This window comes from Borostomias antarcticus, assembly GCF_949987555.1.
Source record: "Borostomias antarcticus genome assembly, chromosome: 16".
Classification (NCBI taxonomy): Eukaryota; Metazoa; Chordata; class Actinopteri; order Stomiiformes; family Stomiidae; genus Borostomias; species Borostomias antarcticus.
The window spans coordinates 20682959-20710865 of record NC_140249.1 but is presented as its reverse complement, the minus strand read 5'-3'; the positions used below and the strand labels follow the sequence as shown (position 1 = coordinate 20710865).

At 46.9% G+C, this 27907-nt stretch overlaps 1 protein-coding gene across 8 annotated transcripts in view; it reads left to right on the top strand.

Moving 5' to 3' along the window:
- Window positions 1-27907, top strand: part of plekha7a (pleckstrin homology domain containing, family A member 7a) — a 99240-nt gene that overhangs the window by 69254 nt on the left and 2079 nt on the right. For 2 of the 8 annotated variants that reach the window (XM_084450686.1, XM_084450691.1), the window contains 20 exons: window positions 1236-1336; window positions 5565-5746; window positions 8496-9032; window positions 9334-9916; window positions 10718-10801; window positions 12685-12738; window positions 13136-13219; window positions 13942-14010; window positions 15199-15279; window positions 15882-16031; window positions 16281-16382; window positions 16954-17065; window positions 20662-20807; window positions 21095-21283; window positions 21550-21649; window positions 21951-22048; window positions 22391-22663; window positions 25520-25690; window positions 26113-26246; window positions 26702-26847. In XM_084450686.1, the coding sequence (XP_084306812.1) occupies window positions 1236-1336; window positions 5565-5746; window positions 8496-9032; window positions 9334-9916; window positions 10718-10801; window positions 12685-12738; window positions 13136-13219; window positions 13942-14010; window positions 15199-15279; window positions 15882-16031; window positions 16281-16382; window positions 16954-17065; window positions 20662-20807; window positions 21095-21283; window positions 21550-21649; window positions 21951-22048; window positions 22391-22663; window positions 25520-25690; window positions 26113-26246; window positions 26702-26847 (3396 nt within the window). Of the gene's footprint in view, window positions 1-1235; window positions 1337-5564; window positions 5747-8495; window positions 9033-9333; window positions 9917-10717; window positions 10802-12684; window positions 12739-13135; window positions 13220-13941; window positions 14011-15198; window positions 15280-15881; window positions 16032-16280; window positions 16383-16953; window positions 17066-20661; window positions 20808-21094; window positions 21284-21549; window positions 21650-21950; window positions 22049-22390; window positions 22664-25519; window positions 25764-26112; window positions 26247-26701; window positions 26848-27907 lie in introns of those variants that run through there. The other 6 variants (XM_084450688.1, XM_084450687.1, XM_084450693.1 and 3 more) reach the window with 6 other exon arrangements.

The window sequence follows — 27907 nt, the reverse complement described above, 5'->3', positions numbered from 1 at the left end:
TATCTCCCCCCTCTCTGTCTCTATAGGACCCTCCCCCTCTCTCTCTAACCCCCCTCTCTCTCCCCTCCTATAGTCCATTGGCTGATTTAAATGTGGTCATGTTGCATCACACACCCCTTGATCTGATAGGATGTCATTTATCCTCATTGTCCCAGTGTGGTCTGGTCTTCCATCCCCTGTGTGTGTGTGTGTGTGTGTGTGTGTGTGTGGTGTGTGTGTGTGTGTGGTGTGTGTGTGTGTGTGTGTGTGTGTGTGTACCAGTGTGCGTGCGTGTGTGTGTACCAGTGTGCGTGCGTGCGTGTGTGTGCATGCATGTGTGTACCAGAGTGCGTGTGTGTGTGTGCGTGCGTGTGTGTGAGGGAGCAGATAAAAGAGCTTGATGTGGGGAATGTCTCCTTCAAAACTCCTTGGATTATTTTTAACCAATTACTCTTTAATCCAGGCCCAGCCTTATCACCTATCAACAAAACACTCCACTGCCCGGCTCAAACGCACACACACACACACACACACACGCACACACACACACACACTGGCACATTCTTGTGCTATCATAACACACACACAATGACAAGGATAGGCACTAATTCTCAACGACAGGCATGTACACACATATACACCCACACCCCCCCCCCACACACACACACACTTACACACACATTCTAGCATGCTGTCACAATGTCCACTGGGGGGAAAAAAACTTATTTCATGAGAGGTCCTCTCTATATATTTAGAGGTGTGAACTAATTAAGACAGGAGTGGGGGCCGTGTCAGAGGGGCACATAGTGGCATGATACTGATGCCATGGAGGGGTTAGTAGTTGGCTGGTAGTTGTAAGGGGCGGGGAGGTTAATAGTGGTGTAGGTGGGGGCAGATATTTGTGGGTGGTGAGTAACCGCCCTCTCTTTCACACACACACACACACACACACACACACACACACACACACACACACACACACACACACACACACACACACACACACACACACACACACACACACAACTAAACACATCCGCGCACACACACTATCTTGACCACTCTCATACTCACTTTCTGTATTATTCTCCCTCTTTCTCTTTGTTTTTCTCTCTCTCTCCCCCTCCTTTCCTCTCTCCCTCACTCTCCCTGTCTCTCTCTCTCTCTCCTCCCCCTCTCTCTCTCTCTCCTTTCCCCCCCCCCCCCCCCCCTCTATCTCTCCCTCTCTCTCTCTTTCTCTCTCTCTCTCTCTCCAGACAGCAGGGAGGAGTCAGTCCTGGGTAGTATTCCTCTACCCAGCTATGTCATTTCCCCTGTGGAACCAGACGACCACATCAGCCGCAAGTATGCTTTCAAGGTACAGCCCTCACTTCACCTTCTTATGTACTGGATTTGATCGTTCCTACGTGATTTTACAGTTACGCTTCATGTTTTCGTGTATTATGTTTCTGGCTCATGTTTGTTTATTCAAAAGATGTGATAAGATGCTGATGTTTTCTTTATGAAAATGAGTTTTCACACATTTTGGTTGCTTTCAATGCGTACCAGTTTAAGTTCAATTTCACTTTCAGTTCAAATTGACATTTTGCTACATGAATCTGTCCCTCTTATTGGCTACTCTGTTATTTCTCCCTAATCAAACACCAACATGCCACCTGTTGTTATGTCTGTACAGTATGACAACGTTTGTCAATAACGTTCACTTTTCTGCAAAGAAGTCTGTCGCCTCGAGTTCAGAATTCATAGTCCTTCTCGCCGTGAGTCCTTCCACAAGATTTGACTTGTTAAACTTTCGACATTTGAAATTGGCAGTCACAAACCAATAACATGTTGTTCCAAACTGCTTAACACAGTCTCAGCTGTACGTGTACCAGGCTTTAGGCCAGAGATCAACACCTCAGCCTTGAGCAGACTTGGGGTTATTACTATCTATCAGTCATAGTCTGGATGGGGCCCATATCCTCCTGTAAAGTCCCCTGCTAGTAGTTCCATCCCCCTGGGACCAGGATGCCTGTGTCTTCCTCTCCTCCTCCAGCCTCTGTTGACACACGCGGTCAATGGAGCAGGTTTCAGGTTTCAGTCCCACTCACTCCGGGACTGCAATAGAACCTTGCTGGTAGTATGATATATACTCTAGTTGTGAGAGAACCACAACGTTCCCACAACCTTTTCTCATCCACCTTCTCACCTTTCACGACAATGGTTCAACGTTGATTCAATGTTTGTGTGCTACCCTTGCCAGACCACCGTTTTAGCCTTCTCTTGTTTGTGCCATGAGAAAGGCTCGCATTAAAGCCATATTCCCTAACTGGAAAAGTCCTCAAACTGGAAAGTATGTTGTATATTGTGGCGTTAACTGTTCAGATTCAACTCCAGATCTAGGCTGGTTCAGTTCAGTGAAATGTTTTAGTAATCCCCTCTAATCTCTGATCAGGATATTAAGTAGCACACTGGGAAACCCGCCCAATCTATCAAGACTCCCCCATGGACCTACATGTAGTAGAGCTTGTCGGTTTGTGTGTGTGCGCGTGCGTTTGTGTTTGCGTGTGAGAGAGTGTGTGAGGGTTCTTACGCGCACACACACTATTCATGTCACTAGTCATTTGCATTGCAACCATCTCCTGAAATAGACATTCCCGACCTAACTATGTCACCCCTAGAAATATCCAAGGTTAGACACCCACCTCCCATCACGACACAACCAAACCGGCTCTGGCTTGGAGACCCTCCCCTTGTCCCCTATTCGCTCAACTCTGTACCCTTTCTTGTTCCCATTGGTGGGCTGCCCTCGCTTGGACCCCTGTGAGTGTGTGAGGTCGCCCAATGAGACACAAGTGCACCGTCCTGTCATAAATAGGTACTGACCTCTCGACCATTCATCTTTAACACGAGTAACCGCTTTCACACCTCATTCACCATTTTAGTGTGGTTTGGTCTGACATTTAAGTTTAATGAGAATATATACAATTTCTGCGTATATATTCCTTCTGTTTTGCAGCATGCTGGAGAGTGGTGTGTGCGTCTTTAGCTCATGTAGTTGTGGTCTGCCATATTACCTGTTGTATCCTCTATTCCTATAATCTTCTTCGTCTTAAGACTCTCTGTAAACATATTTGGCCTCTCTCTTCTATGTGCTGCTCTCTCTGTGTGTCGTACCCAGCATGCACTTTGTGGAGGTTCCATTTCTCAAACGGTGAATTCTGGCAGTTGGAAATAACCTACAGCAACATTTAGTCCAAAACAGGATAGTCTCTATTCAGATTTCTTGTATCAGGAATATATCACAACGGCACAACTCCTGTAGCTCATTGTTTTGGAGTCGCCCATTCTCCTACAGGTTTATGTGTGTGTGTAGACGGTATTAGGGTGTGTGTGTTTTGGGGTTATCGGGCCGGGGCCTCTAGACAGAGATAGATAGACCCCCGGGGGTCTGAGAGGTCTGGGGCCGAGGCTGGAGAGGGGAGCTGGACTGCTGCTATTGTTAGCCACCCTGCCTGCAAGTGGGAGCTATTTTCAGTTTAGGGATGGAGGGGTGATAAGGGACGGAGAGAGGGAGGGGGGGGAGGGGATGGAGGAAGGATGAGGTTTTCAGCGGAATGGAAGGGAGATGGATGCGCTGTGGGGAGGGAGTGAGTGAAAGGGGAGAGAGGAAGAGAGAGAATCGTCCCTGGGTGAGCAGCGTGCAGGTGTGACGGTCACACACACACATGAATAATGTGCCACTCAGCATTCCTGCCTAAGAGAGAGGGGCTACATTTAGGGGCTGTTTTTGTGGTTGTGTGTGTGTGTGTGTGTGTGTGTGTGTGTGTGTGTGTGTGTGTGTGTGTGGAAGGGGGGGGGGGGGTCAAAAAGAATGGTAATGTTTAGGGTCAAAGAGATATAGTAGTAGTGAAGGGGACAGGGGATTTGATACCAACAGAAACACATTGGCAGATATTTGTGTGTGTGTGTGTGTGTGTGTGTGTGTGTGTGTGAATGTCAAAAAAGCGAGCAGATTTAAAGGCACCCCAGGAGGCTGAGCCAGAGACGGCCTTCTGGCCTGACCTTTACCCAAGACAACCTGGGGCTAAGAGGCTTACACTCAGCCAAACTGTAGTGTAGCGTAGTGTGTGTGTGTGTGTGTGTGTGTGTGCGTGCGTGTGTGTCTGTGTGTGTGTGTGTGTGTGTGTGTACTGCTGTGAAGGTTATCTAGGTTTGCTACTAACCATACCTCAGCCCCAACCCTCAAAGCCCTGCATGTAGAAGATGTGGAAATCAGAAAAATCTGACATTAAAAAATGATAACCACCCAAAAATCACACAAAAATACAGTCATACATACAGTCCCCCTCATTCCTCCACTACCAGACACCTTGAAAGAGCTGATGATGTAACAACTTCGTCCAGGGCATGGGACAAAAAAAGTAGTCACAGGCTGACGAATTCAAGCCTTAGTTTAGCCTACAGGTAGCATACATTTAGGGTCTGGAATTATATCAAAAGTGACTTTGTTTTACAAGACTATCGTGAAGCAATTACCCATTTAATCCATAATCAATAATGATTTTCTCACTCTATAATGCAATAAAATAATTACACTATTAGGAGAAAAATATTTTGCTCACTTTATAATGTAATAACTGATGGAAAATGTTATTACAATATGCGCAAAAAGTTTGTACGTTCTTCGCTCAGCATTTTCTTACATTATCGACCAGTTATTACAAAATGCATTGTTGTTGATATATTATCAGCTCTTACACACCTCTGCTAGGTTTATTACTCTGCATACATATTTAATGAACACATTGAGGATGGAGAGAATTAGTGTTTTAATTATCATTTGCACGCCTCGGCTGTCTGGCAGATCTGCCCGCTTATTTCCTGTCCTAAAACCATGAAAGGAAGTAGTACATTTTGCTGTGATAGAAAACAAAGCACATTCGATGACTTGTTAGTTACACAAGGATGATGAATTGATGATGTCGTGTGTTATTGCCAGAGTAACTGCCTTGGTACTGTAGTACAGTACAGTACAGTGAGCCAGCTGAGCTTGGTGTAATAGCTTTGTCATTGAATGAAACATTTTCATTGAAAGAAAATCACAGAGAAAATCTATTTATTGAAATATAGGAGATAGAACTTCCCTTGTTAGAGTTCTGTGTACAGTAGTTCTCCAGTACCTTTTATTGATCAGTCAAACTGCTCCCTGTCGTGGGTTGGAATTGGAGCGTTTGCAGTTACTCTTCTGTCACTCATGCAAACTCTGTTTCTATTGGTCCGTACTGATGTGTCTGTTCCTCTATTGGCTGAGTACATTTCTATGTGGCTTCTTTGGCTGGTGCTGATGTCTACCTGTCTTTCTATTGGTTGGTCTATACGTGTGTGTGCGTATCGTCTGGACATCTCTACTGATTGTATTGGCTGTATTGGCTGACTCTTTTGTGTGGGCTAGCGTTGATGTATCTGTCTTTCTATTGGGTAGTGCTCAAGTGTGCCCTACCAACCGGCATCTCTCTTTAAGACAGCGACTCTCCCCAACTGTGGCCCTATTAACCCCTCGTCTGTCAACTCTCTGACCCACCCCCCTCTCTCTCTCCCCATAGGCCAGCCACACGGGCATGCGCTCGTACATTTACAACCGGAGCTCTGTGATTGGCTCTCAGGCGGAGCACGGGGGCATGAGGACGTACTTCTTCAGCGCCGACACCCAGGAGGACATGAGTGGCTGGGTGAGGGCCATGAACCAGGCGGCCCTCATGCAGAACCACACGGCCATGCTCAAGAGGTACTGGTCTCTCTCTCTCTCTCTCTCTCTCTCTCTCCCTATCTCTCTCTCTCTCTCTCTCTCTCTCACTCTCTCCCTCTCTCTCTCTCTCTCTCTCTCTCCCTATCTCTCTCTCCTCTCTCTCTCTCTCTCTCCCTCTCTCCCTCTCTCTCTCTCTCTCTCTCTCTCTGTAATAGTGTTTATTATCAGTCCAGTATGGGAGAAAACTTGGTAGAGAGTGTGTGCACATGTGCAGGTGTGTGTGTGTGTGTGTGTGTGTGTGTGTGTGTGTGTGTGTGTGTCCACGTGTGTTATCCCAGCGAAAGACTGTTAGGGTGTTTTTGCTCCTCCCTGTCTGAGTCTAAAGGCTGTAATGATTTTCCTTCAGCTGGTTGGTCTCCTTGATTAGCATTGCAGACAGACAGGGTGTGGTCTCTGGAGGTGTGTGTGTGCGTGTGTTTGTGTGTGTGCGTGTGTTTGTGTGTGTGCACGTGTGTGTGTGTGTGTGTGTGCCAGTCTTGTTCCATTGTTTTGCCCGTCACCTATGTTCTCAGGTTACATTGGTGCAGGGGCGTGGCATTGGCCACTCTCCCAAACACACACACACACACACATTAGTGGACTACTGTATACTCAGGCTCAGACATCTGACCAGATTCCATGCTGAGCGTGATGGGGAGATGCTACTGTAGGTGACTGACAGAAAAGAGAAGCAATTTAATAGAGAGAAAGAAAGAAAGAAAGAAAGAGAAAGAAAGAAAGAAAGAAAGAAAGAAAGAAAGAAAAAAAAAGAAAGAAAGAAAGAAAGAAAGAAAGAAAGAAAGAAAGAAAGAAAGAAAGAAAGAAAGAAAGAAAGAAAAAGAAAGAAAGAAAGAAAGAAGGAAAGAAAGAAAGACACACACAGACAGACAAAAAACAGACAGACAGACAGACAGTAAGAGACAGAGATACAGACAGACAGTGAGAGACAGACAGACAGACAGACAGACAGACAGACAGTGAGAGACAGAGATACAGACAGTGAGAGACAGAGATACAGACAGACAGACAGTGAGAGACAGACAGACAGACAGACAGTGAGAGACAGAGATACAGACAGGCAGACAGACAGACAGACAGACAGACAGACAGTGAGAGACGGAGATACAGACAGACAGACAGACAGACAGACAGACAGACAGACAGACAGACAGACAGACAGACAGACAGACAGACAGTGAGAGACAGAGATACAGACAGACAGACAGACAGACAGTGTGTGTGACCAGCAGAGTGGAGGAATCTGACCTCCCTGTCAGATCTGTGCTACCTGCCATAACACACACTACGCAAGCGCGACAGGTAGCCTCACTACTGTACACCATGCCACTGTCCAAATACTGTACATGTCGTCAGGACCCTAAACGGACCGATACGATCATGGCCGACCTCTCCCATCCTGTCCTGTCCTGTCCTGTCCTGTCCTGTCCTGTCCTGTCCTGTCCTGTCCTGTCCTGTCCTGTCCTGTCCTGTCCTGCACCCTGTCCTGTCCTGTCCTGCACCCTGTCCTGTCCTGTCCTGTCCTGCACCCTGTCCTGTCCTGTCCTGCACCCTGTCCTATGTCATCTACAACAGTGTATGCCTTAACCCTAGTCAAATTCTTAGTATGTGTGAACCATATACATGGCTATAAATAGATCTTGAGTCTTGAGTGTCACTGACAAAGAGAGTGTGTGTGTTGAATTCACACAAAAATTCAGTCAAAATCTTGACTTCACATAAGAGCCTTATTAATTATTATATTAATGCAGATCTAACATCCTGCACGTTGTCCTATAGTACATGAGTGTGTGTGTGTGTGTGTGACTGCCAGTGTCAACATAATGCATGACAGAGCAGAGGAGAGGGGGGAGACAAAGACATGGAGTGATGGATAAGATGTAAGAAACGTGTGTGTGTGCGTGTGTGTGTTTGTGCGCGTGTGTGTGTAGCTAACCAATTCACCATAGAAAGTTGTAAAGTGCTCTTTCTTTGAAGAATGAGACGAGACACGTCCATCCATTATTCATATGTCAGTCAGGAGAAGTGATGGCGTCTATCAGCTGAGATTTCCCAGTCAGCCTTCATCCACCCTCAGCTATTTGTTTCAGGCGGCGGTGGCTGTCAGTTCCATTAGCTGGAGAAACCCAAGAGGCTAGGCTAACGCTACGCTAATCATCATAGAGACACCCAAGGTGCTAGGCTAATGCTACGCTAACCAGCCTAGAATGAATAAACCAAGAGGCTACGATAATGATACGCCAATCAATCTTGATTAACCCATGAGGCTCGACTATGCTAAGGCTAACCAACTCAATTTCTAGATGGCGGTATAATATGCCTGTAGATGAGGGCCTTGTCCCCCATGTCTTTACAAGGTCATTATGCATTTCAGTATTAGTCAGGCCATGAGACAGTCACAGATCAACAGAAAAGCTCAAATCATAGCAGCCTGGAAATCTTCAATTTAGGTCACAGTCGGCTAGATGATGGAATTTAATAATGAATGACTAATTGCCGATGATACGTAAGAGGCTCTTTTGAGATCCTTTGAGAAAAATCAGCTGTCAGAATAACTGATGATGCTAGTTTATCCTGGGAAAGAGAGAGGGAGGGAGAGAGGGAGAGGGAGAGGGAGGGAGGGAGGGAGGGAGAGAGTGAGAGATACACGAAGAGAGTTTAATGAATGAGAGATTTGGGATGAAGGAAACTAAAGCATTGGTATTCTCTCGGTGTCCCGTCTCCCTCCCAGGCTGTCAGACAGTCAGAAGTCAGAGAAGTCCGACACATCGGAGCTCCCGGCGGTCTCGCAGACCACCAACCACGTCACCGCCAACCACGCCGAGACCTCCCCCGAGCCGGCCGACCCCCTCCCCGCCGGCGCGGCGGTCCCGGAACCCGCCGAGATCCACCGAGACGCGGAGGAGCCCTGCGGCGTCCGGACCGACTCCCCGCCCCCCGTGGAGATCCCCGCCGGTGGGAGGGTCGACATGGACGCCCCCCCGTCCGACCCCACGCCACACCTCCCTCTCGAATTGGCCTCGTCCTCCGTCTCCGCGGCGTCGTCTCGCGCCCCGTCTCGCGCCGCCTCCACGCTGCCCCCTGGTGGCTGTCTGAGGAACGGCATGATCCCCACGCCCATGCTAGAGCCCAACGGGATAGGGGCAGGGACCTACCAGAGGGCCACACTGCCCCCTATGGACGGCCACAGGCAGGTGCATAGGAGCGCCCAGAGGAACGCCTTCGAGCAGGTGGAGCACTGGGTGAAGGTACAGAGGACAGATAAAGGGTAGGTCACTGGATAATCATAACAAGACACAAAATGTCGTATATTATTTGCTATACTAGTGTATACTGTATAATAATGAAAGCAACACATTTCTCTCTAGTGTTCCATGGTAGCTAGAACATGAGTAGTGATTCATTGTACATGGTTCCTGTATCTTGTACATGTAAACAAATAAACATCCTTGAATTCCGAATCCTGGAAAATCCTGATGAGATTAACAGAATCTCTGTGATTAAAACAAAACAAAAACGATAGATCTGTTCCAAACTCTCTCATCCATTTCCTCTCGGTCTCCTCCCAGGCCGCCCTCTAGAGAGGGCACCCTCCCTCGCCACAGCCCCCCGACCCAGCCCAAGTTCAGCACCGTGGAGGTCTACCAGACCTTGCCAAAGACCCCTCGCCATAGCCCCCCTACCGCAGCCCGCCACGGCGAGTATAAGTACGCCCAGGACCGGCTCAGCCACTTCCGCCTCCACCCGGACCCCAAGACGGGCACCCTGCCCAGGGAGGGCGTGGCGGCGGGGGGCACCACCGTGTGGCAGCTCTACGAGTGGCAGCAGCGCCACCAGTTCCGCCACGGCAGCCCCACCGCCCCCCTGTACACGCCCGCCCCGGACTACCCCTTCGGCCCGCGGCCCCCCTCCACCGTGCCCCCCTCCGCTCCCCGGGCCTCCTCGGAGGCGTCCCGCTGCGTGTCGGTGCCCCCCTCGCCCTCCGACATCCCGCCCCCGGGACCCCCGCCGGGCTACGGGCGGGCCTTGTCGCCCCCGCGGCGGCCGCACACGCCCGCGGAGCGCCTCACGGTCATGCCCCAGGGGGAACGGTCGGTTCTGGACGGACTGCTGTCCAGCTCTCCTCGCAGGGCCAAGTCTCAGCTGCTGAAGGTAAGACAGTCACAGCATCATCACAGCGCCTAACATACTCGCCTCCAGCTACATCAGGCAAGACCTTTAACTTTATGAATTTTCTGTACATCTCTATCTGGGTAAATGATTCATCGTTCGTTCAGGTTTTTGCACACTGTGAGACTGAACCTCTCACCAAATAAATCTGGACTGGAGGGACACTAGGGAGCCTGTACTTTGATCTCAGAAAGTTCTAGCTGAGGTTTCGTGCTGAGATGGTGTTATGAGTCATGATGGGAATTTTAATTCCCAAACAGTAACTGAAGTGAGTCTGCGCTCCTCTCTGCTCTCCTCTGATGTGTGTCCTCTCAAGGCTCAGAGAGCCAACGGTTTCTACTTCTGTAAGCCTTATTGTGAAACAGAAAGGTCCAACCAGACGCTTTAGTAGTGACAGACTGTCTGTGGCACCCAGTACGACCTGTGCTCCGGTAATCTGAATGGTTGCTTTATACAGTAGCCTATGACAATGGCAATTCCTTAAGGCAACCAGTCCACTATTGCATACTACCCTACTGTAGATATCTATTATACTGCTTGTGAATATTCACACAAACAAAATCAATCAATCAATTTTAATTCAGAAATGGTGTTGGAAAATTTCATGAGTATAGTGATAGTCGATCTTTGTTCGATCTTTGAGTTTAGTGATGGCAGCTGAAAAGGCTATTAAACTGTAGAGTGTATGTGTGGTGTGTGTGTGTGTGCGTGTGTGTGTGGTGTGCGTCTGTGTCTGTCTTTGTCTGTGTGTGTGTGTGTGTGTGTGTGTGTGTGTGTGCCCAGTCTGCTACTATAGAGAGACGGTCCATCCTTCCCTCCGGGTACATCACACACACAGTCAGCGCTCCCAGCCTTCACGGGAAAACGGTAAGGTGCACACACACTCAAACACACAGTATCAAATCAAATCAAACTTTATTTGTATAGCACATTTCATGCACAGAGGCAACACAATGCGCTTTACAGAGAGCAGTACACACATTCACTTTGTTTAAAAGCTGAATGAATCTTAAGTCAGCCACCTGTTGAACTGGTAGATATCTAAGCTAAACTAGTTACAGTAAGCCGACATGTAGACCAATGACACAAGGTATAGAAGAGTTCATATCACAACATGAAATGAGGTAGAGATTGCATTAAGGAAATGGCCTGTTACTTCGCCTCACTATGATGAGTAATAATTGATTCTTCTTTTTGAGCCCTGTTAGCCCTGCTGTATCTACACACCGTGGATACAGCATTTGTTTTACCATCTATCCGGCCAAGGTCAATTCAGTTTCAAATCAATTATTTCAGGAAGTGGTTTGAATTTTTAGATTGAGTAGCTGAAATACAAACAAAAATACAACCACAAAAATCTTTCTTAAAATGAAAGGCCTCCAAAATGACTTTTTCCCCTAATGAATTACAATTTGAATTCACATCCAAAATCATTGAATTTGTAGATGTAATTGACTGAATTGAGCCAAGTAGTGCTATCTGTCTATTCATTTATGTGGGGGAAACAGCCTGAGGAGCTCACCCTCCTCCTCATTCAGCTCCGGAGACACCAGGCTAAGATGGCTAACGCGCGTCTCCACACGCTAGCCCAGCTCCAGCAGCTCAACAGCCCCACAGCCCCCTACTTCCGCACCAACAGCAACACCATCACCAACCCCTACCTCGCCACTGGGCCCTCTCCGGGTCACCACCCCGGCCCCACAGGCCCCTGCTACTCCCAGGTTGGGGCCCCCAGTTAGCCTAGCTGCTTGCCCGCCTGCTAGCTCCGTGGTACTAGTCAGTGAAGTTGTGAGCTAGCCCTGGGCATGGCTACTGAATGTGAGCATTAGCATTATTCTGGCTAACCTCATCGAGACCCATTTGTCCTTTTAGACCATTGCGGTCTGTAGATGTGGTTGCACCTCGCTCTGCTAGGCTTGTATGTAGCGATGGTTAGCATGTAATGCTAGCTACTCTGTATATTAGCATGTGGTTGTGCTATACAAGTTAGCATCCATCACGACATCTCATGCTTGGCTGACTGCTTGACAGTAGATGGGAGTTTGCTTTGGGCGCTTTTTTGGATGAGACTGGGCTGGAATGTGTGTCTCCCTCATTTCATGGCATTTTTGGAAGTTTCTTTGGCATAGTGTGATGGGAGTTTGCTTCTAAGAAAAGCTATTATTTGGCTTGTGATCTTGGAAGATGCTGCTTATTCTGTTATTATTCTATTTTGTATGTGCCTGCCGCATACTGTAGTCCCACAGTGTCTGGCATGAAGTAGCCTAGAGCCAGTACACTGCCTATTGAGTGCTCATTTAGAAATGTATACTGTACTTTAAGTATGAATAAGTGCGTTTGTGTGTGTGTGTGCACACACGTGTGTGTGTTTGTGTGTGTGTGTGCATGTGTATACAGTATGCAGCTGCAGGCTTTGGAAGATGCCTAAACCTGACCTTTGTTTATGTTTAACTTTCTTCCCTGTTTATGAGTCACATCTAACAATCTTAACAGATGGCCTATGATTGCAAACGACTTACAAATCGCATGACTCCTTTTTGATTTCAGTGTCAACATCACTTATTACCAATGGTATTACTCTCAATCCATAATATATTATGACGTTTGAATAGGCTTATGTTTAGCCAAGCCGATACTATAGACTATAGATCCGTACTCATCCATCTTTAGATCCGTACTCATCCATCTTTAGATCCGTACTCATCCATCTTTAGATCCGTACTCATCCATCTTTCCACTCCACCCTGAAGGCGGACGATACCTACCTGCAACTGAAGAAGGACCTGGAGTACCTGGACCTAAAGGTGGGAACTGTGGATCACTTCTCTTCTATTCCTCTTCTCCTCCCCTCTGTATTCCCTCTCTCCTCCTTTTCAGAGCGACACGTAGGCCTAACGCTTAGTCCCAGTCCTCACACTAACACACTCACTTTCCTACTCACTTACTGCTCATTTCTCAAAGAGAAGATCTTAGTATGAGAAACGGGGGGTCAGCAGGTGTCGTGTGTGTGTGTGTGTGTGTGTGTGTGTGTGTGTATGTCTGTTTAGATGGTGAAATACCAAACTTCAGAAAGGGGATCAGAAATACAAGCATTCACAAATTCTACCGTTGTAGAGTTGTACCGTCGGTTTGCTGAAGCGGTCGCGTGCTTTTAGTGGCGGCCATTTTGTGACCGCAGCTCTCTGTCTCCATCTGAAACAGATCAAAGCTATAGAACCCTTGGTCCTCATGGTTCACAGTTTACTACTGCACTGCACTGCTGGGCCTCTCAGGTCCCTATGGAACGTAAGCACCGGGCACACAGTGTGTGTGTGTGTGCGTGTTGTGCGTACGTGTGTGCGTGCGTGTTGTGCGTACATGTATGTGAGAACATCCCATTGCCCAACACTGTCTGTGCCTGTGACTGTGTGTGTGGGGGCCCCGGCATGGCATTGGCCCCGTGCCCCTTCGATCCCCTGCGCGTCCATCCTGGCGTGATGGAGCGGCAGGCATGGGAGGGCTCAGCAGTGCATGTGCTGTGACTGTGGTCCGGTGGTTGAAAAGCCAGCTGCCTGTACCATGATGTAACCTTGTAACCTTGATATAAACCCAGTTCAGCCCTGCGGGGTCACATGGACACATTTGATTCAGCGTACTATCTTCAGACCTCAAACAAGAAGATGTTTCAAACTATGTTTTTTTTCCGATGCTGGGACTATTGGAAGGAGCGGCCATCTTGTAAACGTTTTATTTCTGATTCATTTTGTAGTTCTGTTTTTTTGTGGTACAGTTCCGGGCTTCTTTGTCAGCATGGCTATGAGTAGGATTCACCCGGTGAGCTGTTTCCTTTGGTGCAAAACCCACTCGATCTCATGAGACCACGCAAATTGTCAAAGTACCGTGTGTCGTTTCATGGTTGGTCTCCCAGTGTGCTTTCATGTGGCATTCCCATATTCCAGAGCAGCCTTTGGCAGTCAGTGTCCACACAAGCATAACTGAACACCGCTCTTTGTAACGCCTTGATCCAGCAGGTCGTCGGAGGTCAGACGGTGAAAGAAGCTGGGAAACCCGTCAAGGTGGCGGAAAGCGATGTGGACGTGAGTACCGACGATACTGCCCGTATCGGGACGCTCAACTTTTAGAATTTCTATATAGAATGTCTAACTCCCAGGAAGCTTTAGTTTCAAACGTTTGCTGAAGGAGGTGATGAAGTGAGTAGCTACGCTGTTGAGCCAGTAGGCCTTTGTGGAATAGAATAATCTGGGAAGCAACATACAGTAGAAGCTCCATTTACCTCCTCTTCAGGATTAAAATGCACATGCAGGGATTTCACAATCTAACATACAGTACTGAACTCATAGCTCTTTGAACACCAAACTCCTCATTTCACAGTCACATGTAAAGAATTCATGAGAATGCTGTTTTTTCTGTCTCCGATTAATATTTAATGAATGAGACCAAAAGACAATATCACTTCTGAAGCAGAACAAATGAGTTGAATAAGTAATTGAACAAAATGGCAAATCAAGCTCAAGAGCCTTCAGAAGCCACACATACTTTTTTAATGATTTTGTTTTGCATTTTTTATATGTTTTGAAATAACATAAAAGCAACACTTTTCATTACATTAGATACCAGTTGTTGACATCAGCTATGTAATTTTATACACTTTGAGTTGACAGTTGTACAAATAGAGATGATGATGAATTGATCCAACCGTTCCACTTTTAATCAGGGATTAATTAATTGGGCTCAGAGATTTCTGAGACAAAAGAGGTGCGTGGGATGTACCCGTTTTACATAATGACTTTGCTTTGCATAATTATCAGCTAATGAGACAGGAGAGGTGAGGGACACTCCATCTCCCACACACACAAACACACACTCTCACACACTCACAAACACACACACGCACGCACACTCTCACACACTCACATACACATGCACACACACACTCTCACACACTCACATACACACACACAAACACTCTCACACACTCACATACACACACACAAACACACACAAACACACACTCTCACACACTCACATACACACACACAAACACACACGCACACTCTCACATACACACGCACAAACACAGGTCAGAAGGTGGTCACAGACATTGCGCAGGTAGTAAAGTGTGCGAGGGACAAATGGAGGAGCACACACACACACACACACATACACACACACACACACACACACACACACACACACACACACACACACACACACACACACAGATGGCATGGCCATCTGTAACAACATCCTGCCTTCCTCTACAGGTGAAACTGAGTCGACTATGTGAGCAGGACAAAATTCTGAAGGAGCTGGAAGCCAGGATGAGCTCTCTAAAGGAAGACAAGGTGCTAGCTTCATTTACAGAAAGTATTTCCTCTTGTGAAGTGTCTTGCATTGTTCAAGTCTGAGGAAGTTGTAGTAGATTGGACTCACTCCAAGATTGGAGTGAGTTATGTGTGTAATGCACTTGATGTGTCATTTCCTGTCAAGCAACCAACCCTCAACAGCAAATTAATTGGCAAATCTTCTAATATATTAAATCAAAATCAACGGGTTCCTAGAAATACAGAGGGGTGGGCGTTGTTGACTTTAGACTGGGGGCGGCTGTAGCTCAGTTGGTAGAGCGGGTCGTTCAATGATCGAAGGGTCAGTGGTTCGAATCCCAGCTCCGACTGTCCACATGTCGAAGTGTCCTTGAGCAAGACACCTTACCCAAAATTGCTCCCAATGAGCAGGTTAGCACCTTGCATGGCAGCTACCGCCATTGGTGTGTGAATGTGTGTGTGAATGTGTGTGTGAATAGGTGAATGAGAGGCCATTGTAAAGCGCTTTGAGTGCCGCTAAGGTGGAAAAGCGCTATATAAGTGCAGTCCATTTACCATTTACCATTCCTCTTCAAACTCTAACCTCAACAAGCCTATTGACCTTTGCCCCTGGGGTCCTCCAGGACAAGCTGGAGAGTGTACTGGCCATGTCCCACCAGCAGATGGAGCAGTACCAGGACCAGCCGGCCCACACTGAGAAGATCGCCTACCAGCAGAGACTGCTACAGGAGGACGTGGTGCACATCAGGGCCGAGATCTCACGGGCCTCCACGGTCAGTGTATGTGTGTGTGTGTGTGTGTGTGTGTGTGTGTGTGTGTGTGTGCGTGTGCGTGTGTGTGAGAGAGAAAGAGATTAAATGTATTGGGTGAGTGACTGTGTGTGTGTGTGACATGCTGCCGTGTGCGTGTGTGTGTGTGTCATGCTGCTGTGTGTGTGTCATGCTGCTGTGTCGTGTGTGTGTGTGTGTGTGTGCGTGTGTGCGTGTGTGTGTCATGCTGCTGTGTCGTGTGTGTGTGTGTAGGTGATGGTGAAAGCCTGGGAGGAATACAGCAGACTGGAGAGTTCTGTGGAACAGCTGAGGACAGCTCTCCAGGCCCATGTCAACCACAGCGCCACCCCACAGGTAGGACGCGGTACTGCGTGCAGTATTCAGCATGAAGACTTGACTGGAGACCATGATGTCGGCAGCTATGGATAGGTCCAGAATAGAACAGAACTCTTTAGATTCACTTTTCTAGTTGCCCACACTATTTTTCTACATCAGAAAATATCGTCTTTTGTGTGTACATGAGTGTGTAAATGGCTGTTAGTGTGTTAACACGTTTGTAAATGTGTGTGTGTTTGTGTGTGTTTGTAAATGGATGTCTGTGTACATGAGTGTGTAAATGGGTGTGTGTACCTGTACATGAGTGTGTACAGTAAACAGGTGTACATGAGCATTTAAATGGGTGTGTTTGTGTTCATGAGTGTGTAAACGTGTGTGTGTGTGTGTATGTACGTGAGTGTAAAGGTGTGTATGTGAATGTGTACATGGGTGCGTGTGCGTGTACTCTACATGTGAGTTTGTAAAGGTGTGTGTGTGTGTGTACGTGAGAGTGTAAAGGTGTGTATGTGAATGTGTACATGTGCGCGGGTGTGTGTGTGTGTGTGTGTGTACGTGAGTGTGTAAACTGGTGTGTGTGTCTGGTCTTCAGAAGGAGAAATCCGAGATGAAGCGTGAGCTCTGGAGGATTGAGGATGTGATCGCAGGACTGAGCTCCAGCAAAGCCAACTACACAGTCACCATCGACTCTGTACAGAACCCAGGTAGCCTTTTGTAATTATCGTTTTATTCATTTTCAAATTGCAAGGTTACATTCCATTATATTGTACATGTACACCAGACAGTAGGGTTTGTTTGGACATTGAAGCATCCACATTCCACATTCCCCCAAAAATAAATAAATTCAGTGCAATATATATAGTGGCCATATAGGAAGAAGTGCCAGTGCATAGTTTGTCTTGTGCAGATAAGATAGATCAATAACGCCTTTCAACCAGTCAGAGTCCCATAGATTTAGATTGTTTAGGGGAATCTGGGTTTAAAGCAATGGAGAACCATAGGGATGAAAGGGTAGGGACTTTACAGTAAGTACAGTAGGTAGTAGGTCATTTAAATATCTCTTAACGTCCCTCCAGGCTGACAAGGTGTTATAGACAACAAAGTTATCATGCATTGACTTCATCCCTTAGACTTTGTTAATGAAAGGTAAGGACCGGAGCAGCCTTGGATGACAAGCACAACTCTCTATCCTGACCTACAGTATAAGCACGTCTGTCTGAGAACCAGCGGATCTGTTTGACCTGGCCGACCTGTAATAGAGTTGCATATCTGGAAGAGAGGCGCCCCTCATATTCTTAGGATTAAGTGTAGCGGATTTAACTCCGGGTCTCTTCTTATTCCACATATATTTAGAGACAGCAGTGTTTATTCTCTTGAAAAATGCATGAGCTAAATAACGGGATATTCTGAAAAAAATAAAGTAAGCAAGGGAGTATATTCATCTTTAAATATTCATCTTACCAAAAAATGAATTCGGTAGGACCAAGTATACAGATCCTGTTTAATTTCAGTAAACAAGGGTAGATAATATAAACAAAACTTTTCGGGGGAACAAAAAGTCGAGGGGAACAAAACTCCCAAGATATTTGAAGCCTGTTGTAGCCAGATGAACAGGTACAGTACAGGTATGTCTAAATTAGTACCATGTGGAATGCTCAGGGGCATGGCCATGGACTTGCCTATGTGAACTCTATAACCCAAAACCCTACTGTATGAAGATATTTCTTCAAGTACTGCCTTAATAAACGGTTCAGGATTGGTTATGTAAAGAAGGAAGATCCCGAAGGAAGCATAAAGGGTAATCTTATATTCTTCATCTTTTATTGATATGCCGGCGATATCCTTATTGGTTCTTCTGGCCCGAAGGCTCAATCACCAACGAGAATAGAAGGGGGCATCGTTGACCGCAGCCCCTGCCAACTGAAAATCTATCTGACATAAGACCATTTACTGCATGTTAACAGTAGCTAGAGGGTCAGAGTACATTAATATAACTAGTTTAATAAAGCTAGGGCCCAGGTTCACTCTCTCAAGAACGGCAATCAAAAAAGCCCATAAAAAAACCTATCAAAGGTTTTACAGACATCAAGGGACACAATTATAGCAGGGTCTTCCTGTCCATTTAGGTGATCCACAATATTCAAGACCCGTTTTATGTCAGAGATATACTGTATCTGCTTTTCACGAAGCCTGTTTGGTCAGGTCTAATAATATGTTTCAAGCCGATGTGCAAGGACCTTGGCCACTCTTGAAATCAATGTTGAGCAAGTTTATTGGTCAGAACATTCTAGGGATCTTTATCCTTTTTCAAGAGTAAACTAATGGAGGCGATCTTCCATGTTTTAGGGATCGAGTCATGATTGATCAAATCACTCAGGGCAGGCCTGAATATTGGGCTTAGCTCTGGACAGAAAATCTTATCAAATTCAAGCAAAAAGCCGTCTAGCCCAGAGGCTTTCCCAGTGGGCATTAACTGGATAATTTCCCAAACTTCTTCAGGAGTGAATGATTTGTTCAGGGCCAACCTGTCAGACTTAGACTTGTCTAAGTAGGAAGTAATAATATCAGGGTCAGTATCTTGTGAAGTGTAGAGGGATTCATATAATTCATATAAAGCAATATTAATATGTAATGGGTTATAACTAGTGTTTCTTCTTCTTTCTATTTTTCATTCTGTTCTGTTTTTAGTTGATGTGCCAAAAGCCTGGGTTTATTGCCAAATTTGTAATATTTTTGCATGGTGAAAATTTGTAACTTCTCAGCATGCTTTGTACAGTATGGTCCAGGTTAAGTTTGGCCCTTGCACATGTCAACAGGATCCAATTGGTTTGATAGGGCATTTGTTTATGCCCCTCCTCTAAACGTTATACCTCCTCCTCCAATCCTGTCTCTTTATGGTCCTCAATTTATTTTGTAAAGAAGCAAAATGAACTGTCAGAGGTGACCATCGGGTTCTTGGTCACCTCCCTGACCAAGGCCCTTTTCCCCTGGTTGCTCAGTTTGGCCAGGCGGTCAGTTCTAGGAAGAGTCCTGGTGGTTCCAAACTTCTTCCATGTATGAATGATGGAGACCACTGGGCTCGCTGGGACCTACAATGCTGCAGGAAGTGTTTTTGCACCTTTCCCAAGATCTGTGCCACAATACAATCCTGTCTCAGAGGATTGTCAATTCCTTGGCTTGGTTTGTGCTCTGACATGCACTGTCAAGACTCAAGATCTGTTATTATATATATATAGTTCACACATACTAGGAATTTGACAAGAGTTAAAACATATGCTGTTGACATGTAGGACATGGTGCAGGACAGGACAGTGCAAAGACATGACAGTGCAAAACAGTACAAAAAACAGTGCAAATACAAAATACCAAAAAACAGTGCAACAAAATACAATGCAATGTGCGACCTTATATAGACAAGTGTGCCCACGCAACTCCCTCACGCTCACACCTCTTCTGCAGGCTCGCTGCTGATAGATATAGAGATAGAATCGTAGTTTGGCCCCATTGAAATCAACAGCTCTCCTGGCTATCGTCGCTCTCAGGACAGCTTCCTTGTCTGGGTATCTTCAGAAGAATAGCTGTATGCTCCTGGGAGGACCAGCAGGTCTAGGAGCCATTTAATGTTGAGAGTGCAGCCTTCTTCGATTCTTATGCCTTCCCACGATTCTCTAGGTTGTCACATTTCGATTGGAGCTGATCAATGGTTGTTTCCATGGCGGAGAGCTGAGCGTCATACTCGAGAGCCGTCTTCGACCTCGGAGGTCCTTCTTCTCGCTGTGTTTCGTTGTGTTGCACCCATTTGTTTAGAGAGCTCTTCATTGACGAGACTAAGGAAACGATATCATCGAGTCAGGCGTCAATTGTGTCCAAACGGGCTCCGACCGAATTTCCTTTTAGTCAGTAATAGCGCCATGTTGGATTGGGACTTCCATTTCGACCTGGCTAGGTTCTGAGATCTTGTTGCCGGAAAAAATCGGGAAATCTTTCTCAGTCAGCACTTCCTGACATGACAAGGAAGCACTTGATGTTACTTTGAAAAACTTCTATTGAGGGTAAATGTACTGTAGGTGTATTGTTAAATTAGCAATGGCTTTAAGGGGAGCTCACGCTTCAAACTGCCATCTTCCTCCAGGTCATGTGACTCCCCTCCCACCCAGGTAGCTTTAACGCTGTGACCGCGCGTGTGCGCGCCCGCACTTGTACACGTGTTAGCAACTGTGTGTATTACTAGTTAGGTAGTACTGTTTCCGTGTGTATACGTATGTGCTTACTGTATCTGCCGTTGTTTGTGGATTTCCAGAGAGGAAACTAGTGCCTTCAGTGTCGGACTCTGTAGCGCCTTCCCAGAGCAGCACGCCCCCAGTAGAGAAGGTCCCGCCCCCTGCTCGCAGCTTCCAGACCAGCCCCGCCCCCCACACACTGCCTCTCAACACCGTGCCAAAATGGGTGAGTATATGTCCACAGATCTGCGCTTTAAAGGAATAGTTCAGTGAGATTTGAGTGAACTGTCCCTTTAAATTAGGAGGTTTATAACAGTAGATGAGGTATAAAATGGAAGTTTATACGAGGCCCGGTTGAGTTCTGAATAATAAAAGTGTCCCAAAGATGTTGATCATGTAAACGCCTTGATTGGTTCCTTACTGTAACGTGAGCATACTGAGCCTCTGACGTCCTGTGTGGCCTCTGACTTCCTGTGCGGCCTCTGACTTCCTGTCCGACTCTGAACGACGCAGGCTGAGGACGACGCCCCGCCCAGACCGCCCCTGCCCTGCGTCTACGACTACGAGGACACGCCCCCAGTGGTGCCGCCCCTCCCCAAAGAAGCGTCCGTCATCAGACACATGTCGGTACGGGGCCTGAAGCGCCAGTCGGACGAGAGGAAGAGGGACAGGGAGAGCGGCCATGTCAACGGAGACTGTAAGGTCAGGACACTGTCACCAGGGTTGGGTTCGTTCAGTACCACAGCCCCCTGTGCCCTTAGAAGTTCAGCAGCACACAACGCCGCAAAAACATCCTGCAATAGTAAATAAAACTCTCATTGAACAACAAACTGTGCTCTCGTTGAACAAATTCAGGTTGCGGGTTCGAGCGAGGTCACGGTCATATCATCTTAACGTGTAACTGAATCAGTCGTGCATCACTGAACGTTATTTGACCGTAATCTGAACGTCACTGCTCGGTGTTCCAGGTTGAGTTGCGGTCGTACCTGAGTGAACCGGAGCTGCCGGGGATGGGTCGAGGCAGCAGCACGGGTTCTGAGGGCGACTACCAGACCCTCCCCAGCAAAGGTAACACAGCAGAGAGATGAATACATGACTGTAGTATGACACTGTTAACCAGCTCCGCCCCTTCAATATCACCAAGCTCAATAACAATAAAATACACTTCTCTGTATATTTTAATGTGAAGCATAAGCAAATGTATTTATTTAATCCTTTGGCTCGTTAAAGAGATAACCTGTCACAAAATACTGATATCTCCGACGCAGGGTCTGTCGAGGCGTCCATTTTGAACACCTTGGGTTCAGTGGGTGCTGTGTAGTTAAGCTCCTCCCTCCCGCAGACCGAGTACTTCCTGTGTCTCCCTCAGGTGCGTCTGGCTCGTCGTCCAGGCTGACCCTGAACCAGTCCAGTAACATCTCCTCCTACGTGACCCTGAGGAGAGGAGCAACGGCCTCCTTAGGGAGGGTGAGTCACCAGACGGTATAAGACGCACATACGGACACGACACCCACACACACTCGCTACCGACAGGATGGTGTTACGAAACGTCTAGCGGACCCGTAACGCCTCGCTGCCTCTGTTGGTCCGTGTGACGCGACGAGTGTGAATGACAGTGAGTAGCGAGGGGGGGTCACATCCATCACTCCGCTAACCTCGCTTTCCTTTATCGTTCCCTGTACCACACCATGTCCTTTTACCCCCATCTTCTCTCTCTCTCTCTCTCTTCTTCTTCTTCTCTTCTCTTCTTTCCATATCCTGATCCGTCATCCCTTCCTCGTCCCCGCCTCCCACCCCTCTCTATCCCAGGAGAGACCCAAGAGTGCCTTGGAGCGCCTGTACTCCGACTCCCAGCAGCCCCTGCTGCCGGCCGGCGGCAGCCTGCCCCGGGGCCGCATGAGCGCCGAGGAGCAGCTGGAGCGCATGAAGAGACACCAGAGGGCGCTGGTGCGCGAGCGCAAGAGGAACCTCAGCCTGGGGGAGCGCTACTCCGGCGCCGCCGCCGCGGGCGCCCCCGGCTCCGCCCACCGCTCCTCCTCCTCCTCCCGGCTGCCGCCCCCCTCCTCCGCTGACCCCGCTCCAGTATGTTACCGCCCCCCGCCCGCCCACAGCAGCAGACACAGGGACTACCACCGCTTCTGCCACGCCCCCGAGCCCACCTCCTAATTAGCGGGCGGAGCTAACGTGCTGAGCAGCTAACGCTAACGCTACCCCTCCTCTCTCTCTCTCTCTTTCTCTCTCACCCCACATGTTTATCTTAACACTAGCTGCGGCGCTAACGTGCTAAGAGTGGGACTGGCTGTGGTTGGCTGAGCTAGTAGGCGGGGCTGTGGAGGGGGGTAGGACTGAGGTGGCGGTCTCTGTGAGGGGCTGGGGGGGGGGGGGGTATCTGGTTAGAGACGGACTGTAACAGAGTTGCCCCCATGTTTTAAGGTGCAGGGCTGGAATTCACCACATGGCTAGCGCCCCCCGGTGGTTCCTCACTGACACTTCTGAATGTAGAACCATAGAGAAGAAGGGAATCTCCCTCCCTCTATATCATCAGAGAAAAACGAAGAAAACATCCTATGTACATTTACACTCCTGTACCTGTACATTTTTATTTATTTACTGAGGGATATTTTCAGTATACATTTGTAAAATGATATATTTTGTAGAGATTTAATATTATTGGGGGGTGGGGGTTGAAATGTGTAGAATGTTACCGGTCGAGGTTGAAGAAATCGAGGTGGGCAGCGTCGATGGCACATATTGTGTAGAAACATCCCTGCTCCCTTTTTCCGCAAGTGAAATCAAAGTGCCTTTGTTCGATGATCATTCCCTTGATTCCATCGTCTTGTCAGAAATCGACTTTCCAACTTCTCTCAATCAATCACAGCTTGTTGAAACGCCACTGGGGAATCAGATGTCAGATTGGGGGCTCATATAGTGACAGTGGGTGAAATGCTATTACCACATATTAGAACATTTCACACGACAGTAATGGCTTGATATTAACTCCTGAATATTATCTAACACACAGATTGCTGTGAGATCTACTGTATAATGATCTAACCAGTCCTAACTACATTTCCCTCTCTCCTGTAATCAGTTCCTTGTAAGAGTGAGCAGTACGTAACTCATCAACTCCTGCTAGATACTGAGTTTAGAGTATTTTGGTGCTTCACCTTTATAGCCAGAGCTTGTAGTACTTGTTCATTGTAGGTCTCTTCACTCGAACATTTAAAATCTCACTATCCACAATTTAGTTTCCACCTGCCACTTGTTTAAGCCATTTGGTTTTTGCTACATTACATCCTTATTATTACCACAGTGTTTTTTATAATCCACAATAAAGACATTTGATTTGACTGTGGTTAACCACTGCCGCTGTCAGAAAGAAGGCTTGTGTCGGAGTACCTTAAAGTGGCCTATATCCTATTCTGCCGTCCTAATTGGGTATAAAGGGATAGGATAGGTGTAAGCAAAATGGCCGAAGCCGAACCAATAGACAAGGAGGGGTTTCCAACATATTGCTTTCATCCATCCAGTCTTTTTCAGATCAGCGAGAATGAAAGGAGAGTAGGAAAGGAAGCTGCTAGTTAATTGAGTGCATCATAAAATGGACAGCTAATCATGAATTCACTCTGTATAATCCAGAAGCAACGCACACCTCCTTTACGCTTGTTGTTTTTCTAATGTAGAGATTTGCACTGGAGAATAAAAGAATTTTGCTTCTGAATCACTTCTGGCTTTGTTTTTCCAATTTGCGGGGGGTTGATGAATATGTATGCATGTCTCCTTCTTCCCTTGTGGCGGGCGTGTGTTTGTCCTCTGTTCACCCAGCACAACAAAGCATGTTCTGCCTAAAGCATGGGGGGATTCACAGACCTACAGCTCTGGCACTGGGAGTGGGAATGATGCATGTATGGGTTTGATGCCTGGGACAAGCACTCAACACACTCTGGCACACATTCTATACAAAATGGTCCCTATTGAGAGAAAGTATGTATGTGTGTGTGTGTGTGTGTGTGTGTGTGTTGTTGATGGTGGTATAATTAATCTTTCAGTGGATTTCTCTTTCTGTTCATTCTCAAATCTACTCAATCTTGTGAATTCCTGGTGACAGGTTAGTGGTAGTTGTGTGCCCTTATGTGGAGCTTAAATTCACTTAAAAATCAAAATTTGTCTTTGAACTGTCCCTTTAAGGGAATAGTAAGATTTTTAAAGTATGTTCTCCAAATGTATTTTCCTCTGCAGTGTACCACAAAAAAATAATCCATCACAGAAAAATGACTTAAATACTGCTTAATAAAAAAGAGTGTCTTATATTAAAATATCACCCCCTAAAAATGGATGAAAATCCACAACAATGGATTGGAAAACATTGTGTGATAAAAGCATGAACATTTGCCAAAGGTAACATTAGCCAAAGGGGATATTCAGCCATTAATTTTCAATATGTCTCCCATAGCAGCCATTTACAGTAGGAACCCTATTTCCACTCTTACTCTTTTCCTGGACTTGGTCAAATAACACAAAAAAATGGAAATGAATGAAATGTCTTTCCTCATGGGGAAAACAAATTGCCTTAAGAACCCATAGTCTGCCTTGATGGATTTTTCTGCAGATTGATAATTTGGCAAAACCTATAATACGTTTCTTGTAATAAACCGAAAGTCAAGATAGGTCTGAAATTGCTCATGTAGGCTACATGTATGGTGTATGGATGTCTACCTTTAGGATGTTAACAGTTAAGAGGTCTGTTGAAATGGCTGAGAAACTGGAATTTTAAAAAAAAAGTGTACGAAATGTCATGCTTTTATCACAAAATGCACAATTGTCAAGGTTATCTGCTCCACTTAGACAGAAAAGGTAAACTGGGGTAAACTTGAATTTTCTACGGTGTTTGTCTCCCCCTAGTGGAGACAGTACTCAGTGCAGGACTTTGATTTGCAGCCACTGCAGCAGGAGGAGGAGGAGAGACAGGGGGCTGAGGGCCAGAGTGACGAGGGGCGTGGCGAACGGAGGGAGAGGATCCAATCAGACGAGTGGTTGACCGTGATAGCCACGCCCATGAGAGAGGTGGACTTGGAGCCTCTTGATTATGACCTGGACATCAGCCGTGAGGTGCGAGTTCTGACCATGAATCAAACCCACTCTCTTTATTCCTATTCAACCAACACCCACAAGCACTAGTGAGGTAATATACTGTCATATTAAAAGTAAAACCACTACCAATGTGTGAGGAGACTGCGCCCATAATGTATAGTAAAACATTGTGTGATGAAGGTCTAGCAAGTGTAGCTGTATCTTTATCACACTAAGTGCAATAGGCCTACTAGCAAGGTAGTAGAATAACACCCACCCACAAGGTAAAGATGGATCTTACAGGGCATGCTGTCACTACAGAGCATGGTCCATAGTCCATGTCCCATGTACCCCCAAAACGTTTGCTCAAGTTGACCGGTTGATTTCATTGTGACCCTCAATGATAATTGGTTAGTTGGTGGTAAAGTCTCCATGGTGATTGGTCTGTCCCCGGACGGTAGCTGTCCAAGCCGCGGAAGGTTCCGATCCCGGAGCGCTACGTGGAGTCGGACCCGGATGAGCCGCTGAGCCGGGAGGAGATGGAGGAACGCTCGCGCAATGTGGCGCGCATCAAAAACGTGCTCGTCAAATCCAGGTAACCGCTGGAATCAACGCGCAGTGCTTCTCGCTGTACAGGCCGCTCGGTGTATTTTCAGTAGAAGTATCGATCATTAAAGATGTACTGTGTGGGATGGTTATCTTTCCGAAAACCACCTCAGGGTGAATGAGGTGTGAGAATACTGTAGCACCGACGTACAGAGCATAGCAACATCGTTCTTTACTGTTGATTCTGGTCTTGTCATATGTGTCCAATAGATAGACCAGTGTTCTATTACTAATGCACTCTGCGGACTGTCCCATAGTAAGGCTTATACTAAACTGGGGGCTATTTCATAGTATTTGTAAAAATCTGTTTTGACCCAGGCCTGATCTCTTCCTCTGTCTCTGATTGATAAGCTCAGATGAGAACTCAGTGTTCATGCTCTCCTCTGTGTGTGTGTGTGTGTGTGTGTGTGTGTGTGCGTGCGTGCGTGTGTGCGTGTGCGTCAGTGTCCAGAACATACATCCGTCGTCGGGCACGTGCGTCCCGCTGGACTTCACCGACCTGGACTCAGCTCTGCAGCAGCAGGAGAGGATCATGAGTGTGTCGCACGCCCTGGCCTCTGAGGCCTCGCGCAAGAGCAAGCAGGTCACAGGTCAGCCACACACACACACACACACCCTCTGCAGTACATCCCCTGTGTTTATACAATGTGTGTCTGTAGAGTACAGTACATATCTATGCACAGTCACTGTATACACACCACAGAAAAACAATTACCATCATGCTCGATTTGTTTGTAATCTACTGAAGAACTGCACAGAAGAAATCACAACCTAGCATTGTCAGTTTGTTATATGACATAGTGTACAGTAGTGAAACGTGCTATTAGATAGGACAGCCTGTGAGTGGCGTGTCACTGAAACCTCCTCGTTGTCCCTGGTTGTGCAGAGAGCTTGTTGGAGAGATGGTGAACAGGTCTAAAGAAGGTATACTGCGTCTCTTCTAGGGTGAAGCGGCGAGGGGGGTCTCTAGTGTGTGTGTGTGTGTGTGTTGCTGGGTGTATCTACAGCTTGTGGTCTTGAAGTTGTGCTCCACTGTTATCTATGGTGTCTGCTGGTTGACTCTTCTCAGAAGTGTGGTTTTGTTCGGTGTGTGCTCTTCCGCTCCCGTGTTTTCTACAACCGGGCCGCGTTTCCCAGAGCCGTCGTAGGGCTATTGTGCGTCGTGAGATATGCCGTAAGCTCTCCCTTTAGATGGTGCGCTGTTTCCCTAAGCTAAGGTATAACTTTCGTAAGGGCAGTCTGAACCAGTGGCATAACGTAGTTACAATGGGCCCCAGTGCAAGCTATTATGACGGGCCCTATAGGGCACAATAGTTACTAGTTATGAATACACACACACCATTAGGCATATGTACATTTATATATTTTACTGACAATATGTTGGATTTTACAGTTGAATTAGTTAGGTAGGCTATTGTACAGGTATAGGCAAAGTAGAGAGAAAGAAGTCGACTAATCAACCAACTGTAGCTGGAATCTTTATGGGCCCTCTCACTCCACGGGCCCCAGTGCACACTGCCTGCACTGTCTATCAATCAATCAATCAATCAAAGCTTTATTTGTATAGCGCATTTCATACCTCTATATTTACGCCCCTGATCTGAACCCAGCGTACTGTAAGCTGTCCCTTAGCTATGTGCTCTGTTCATC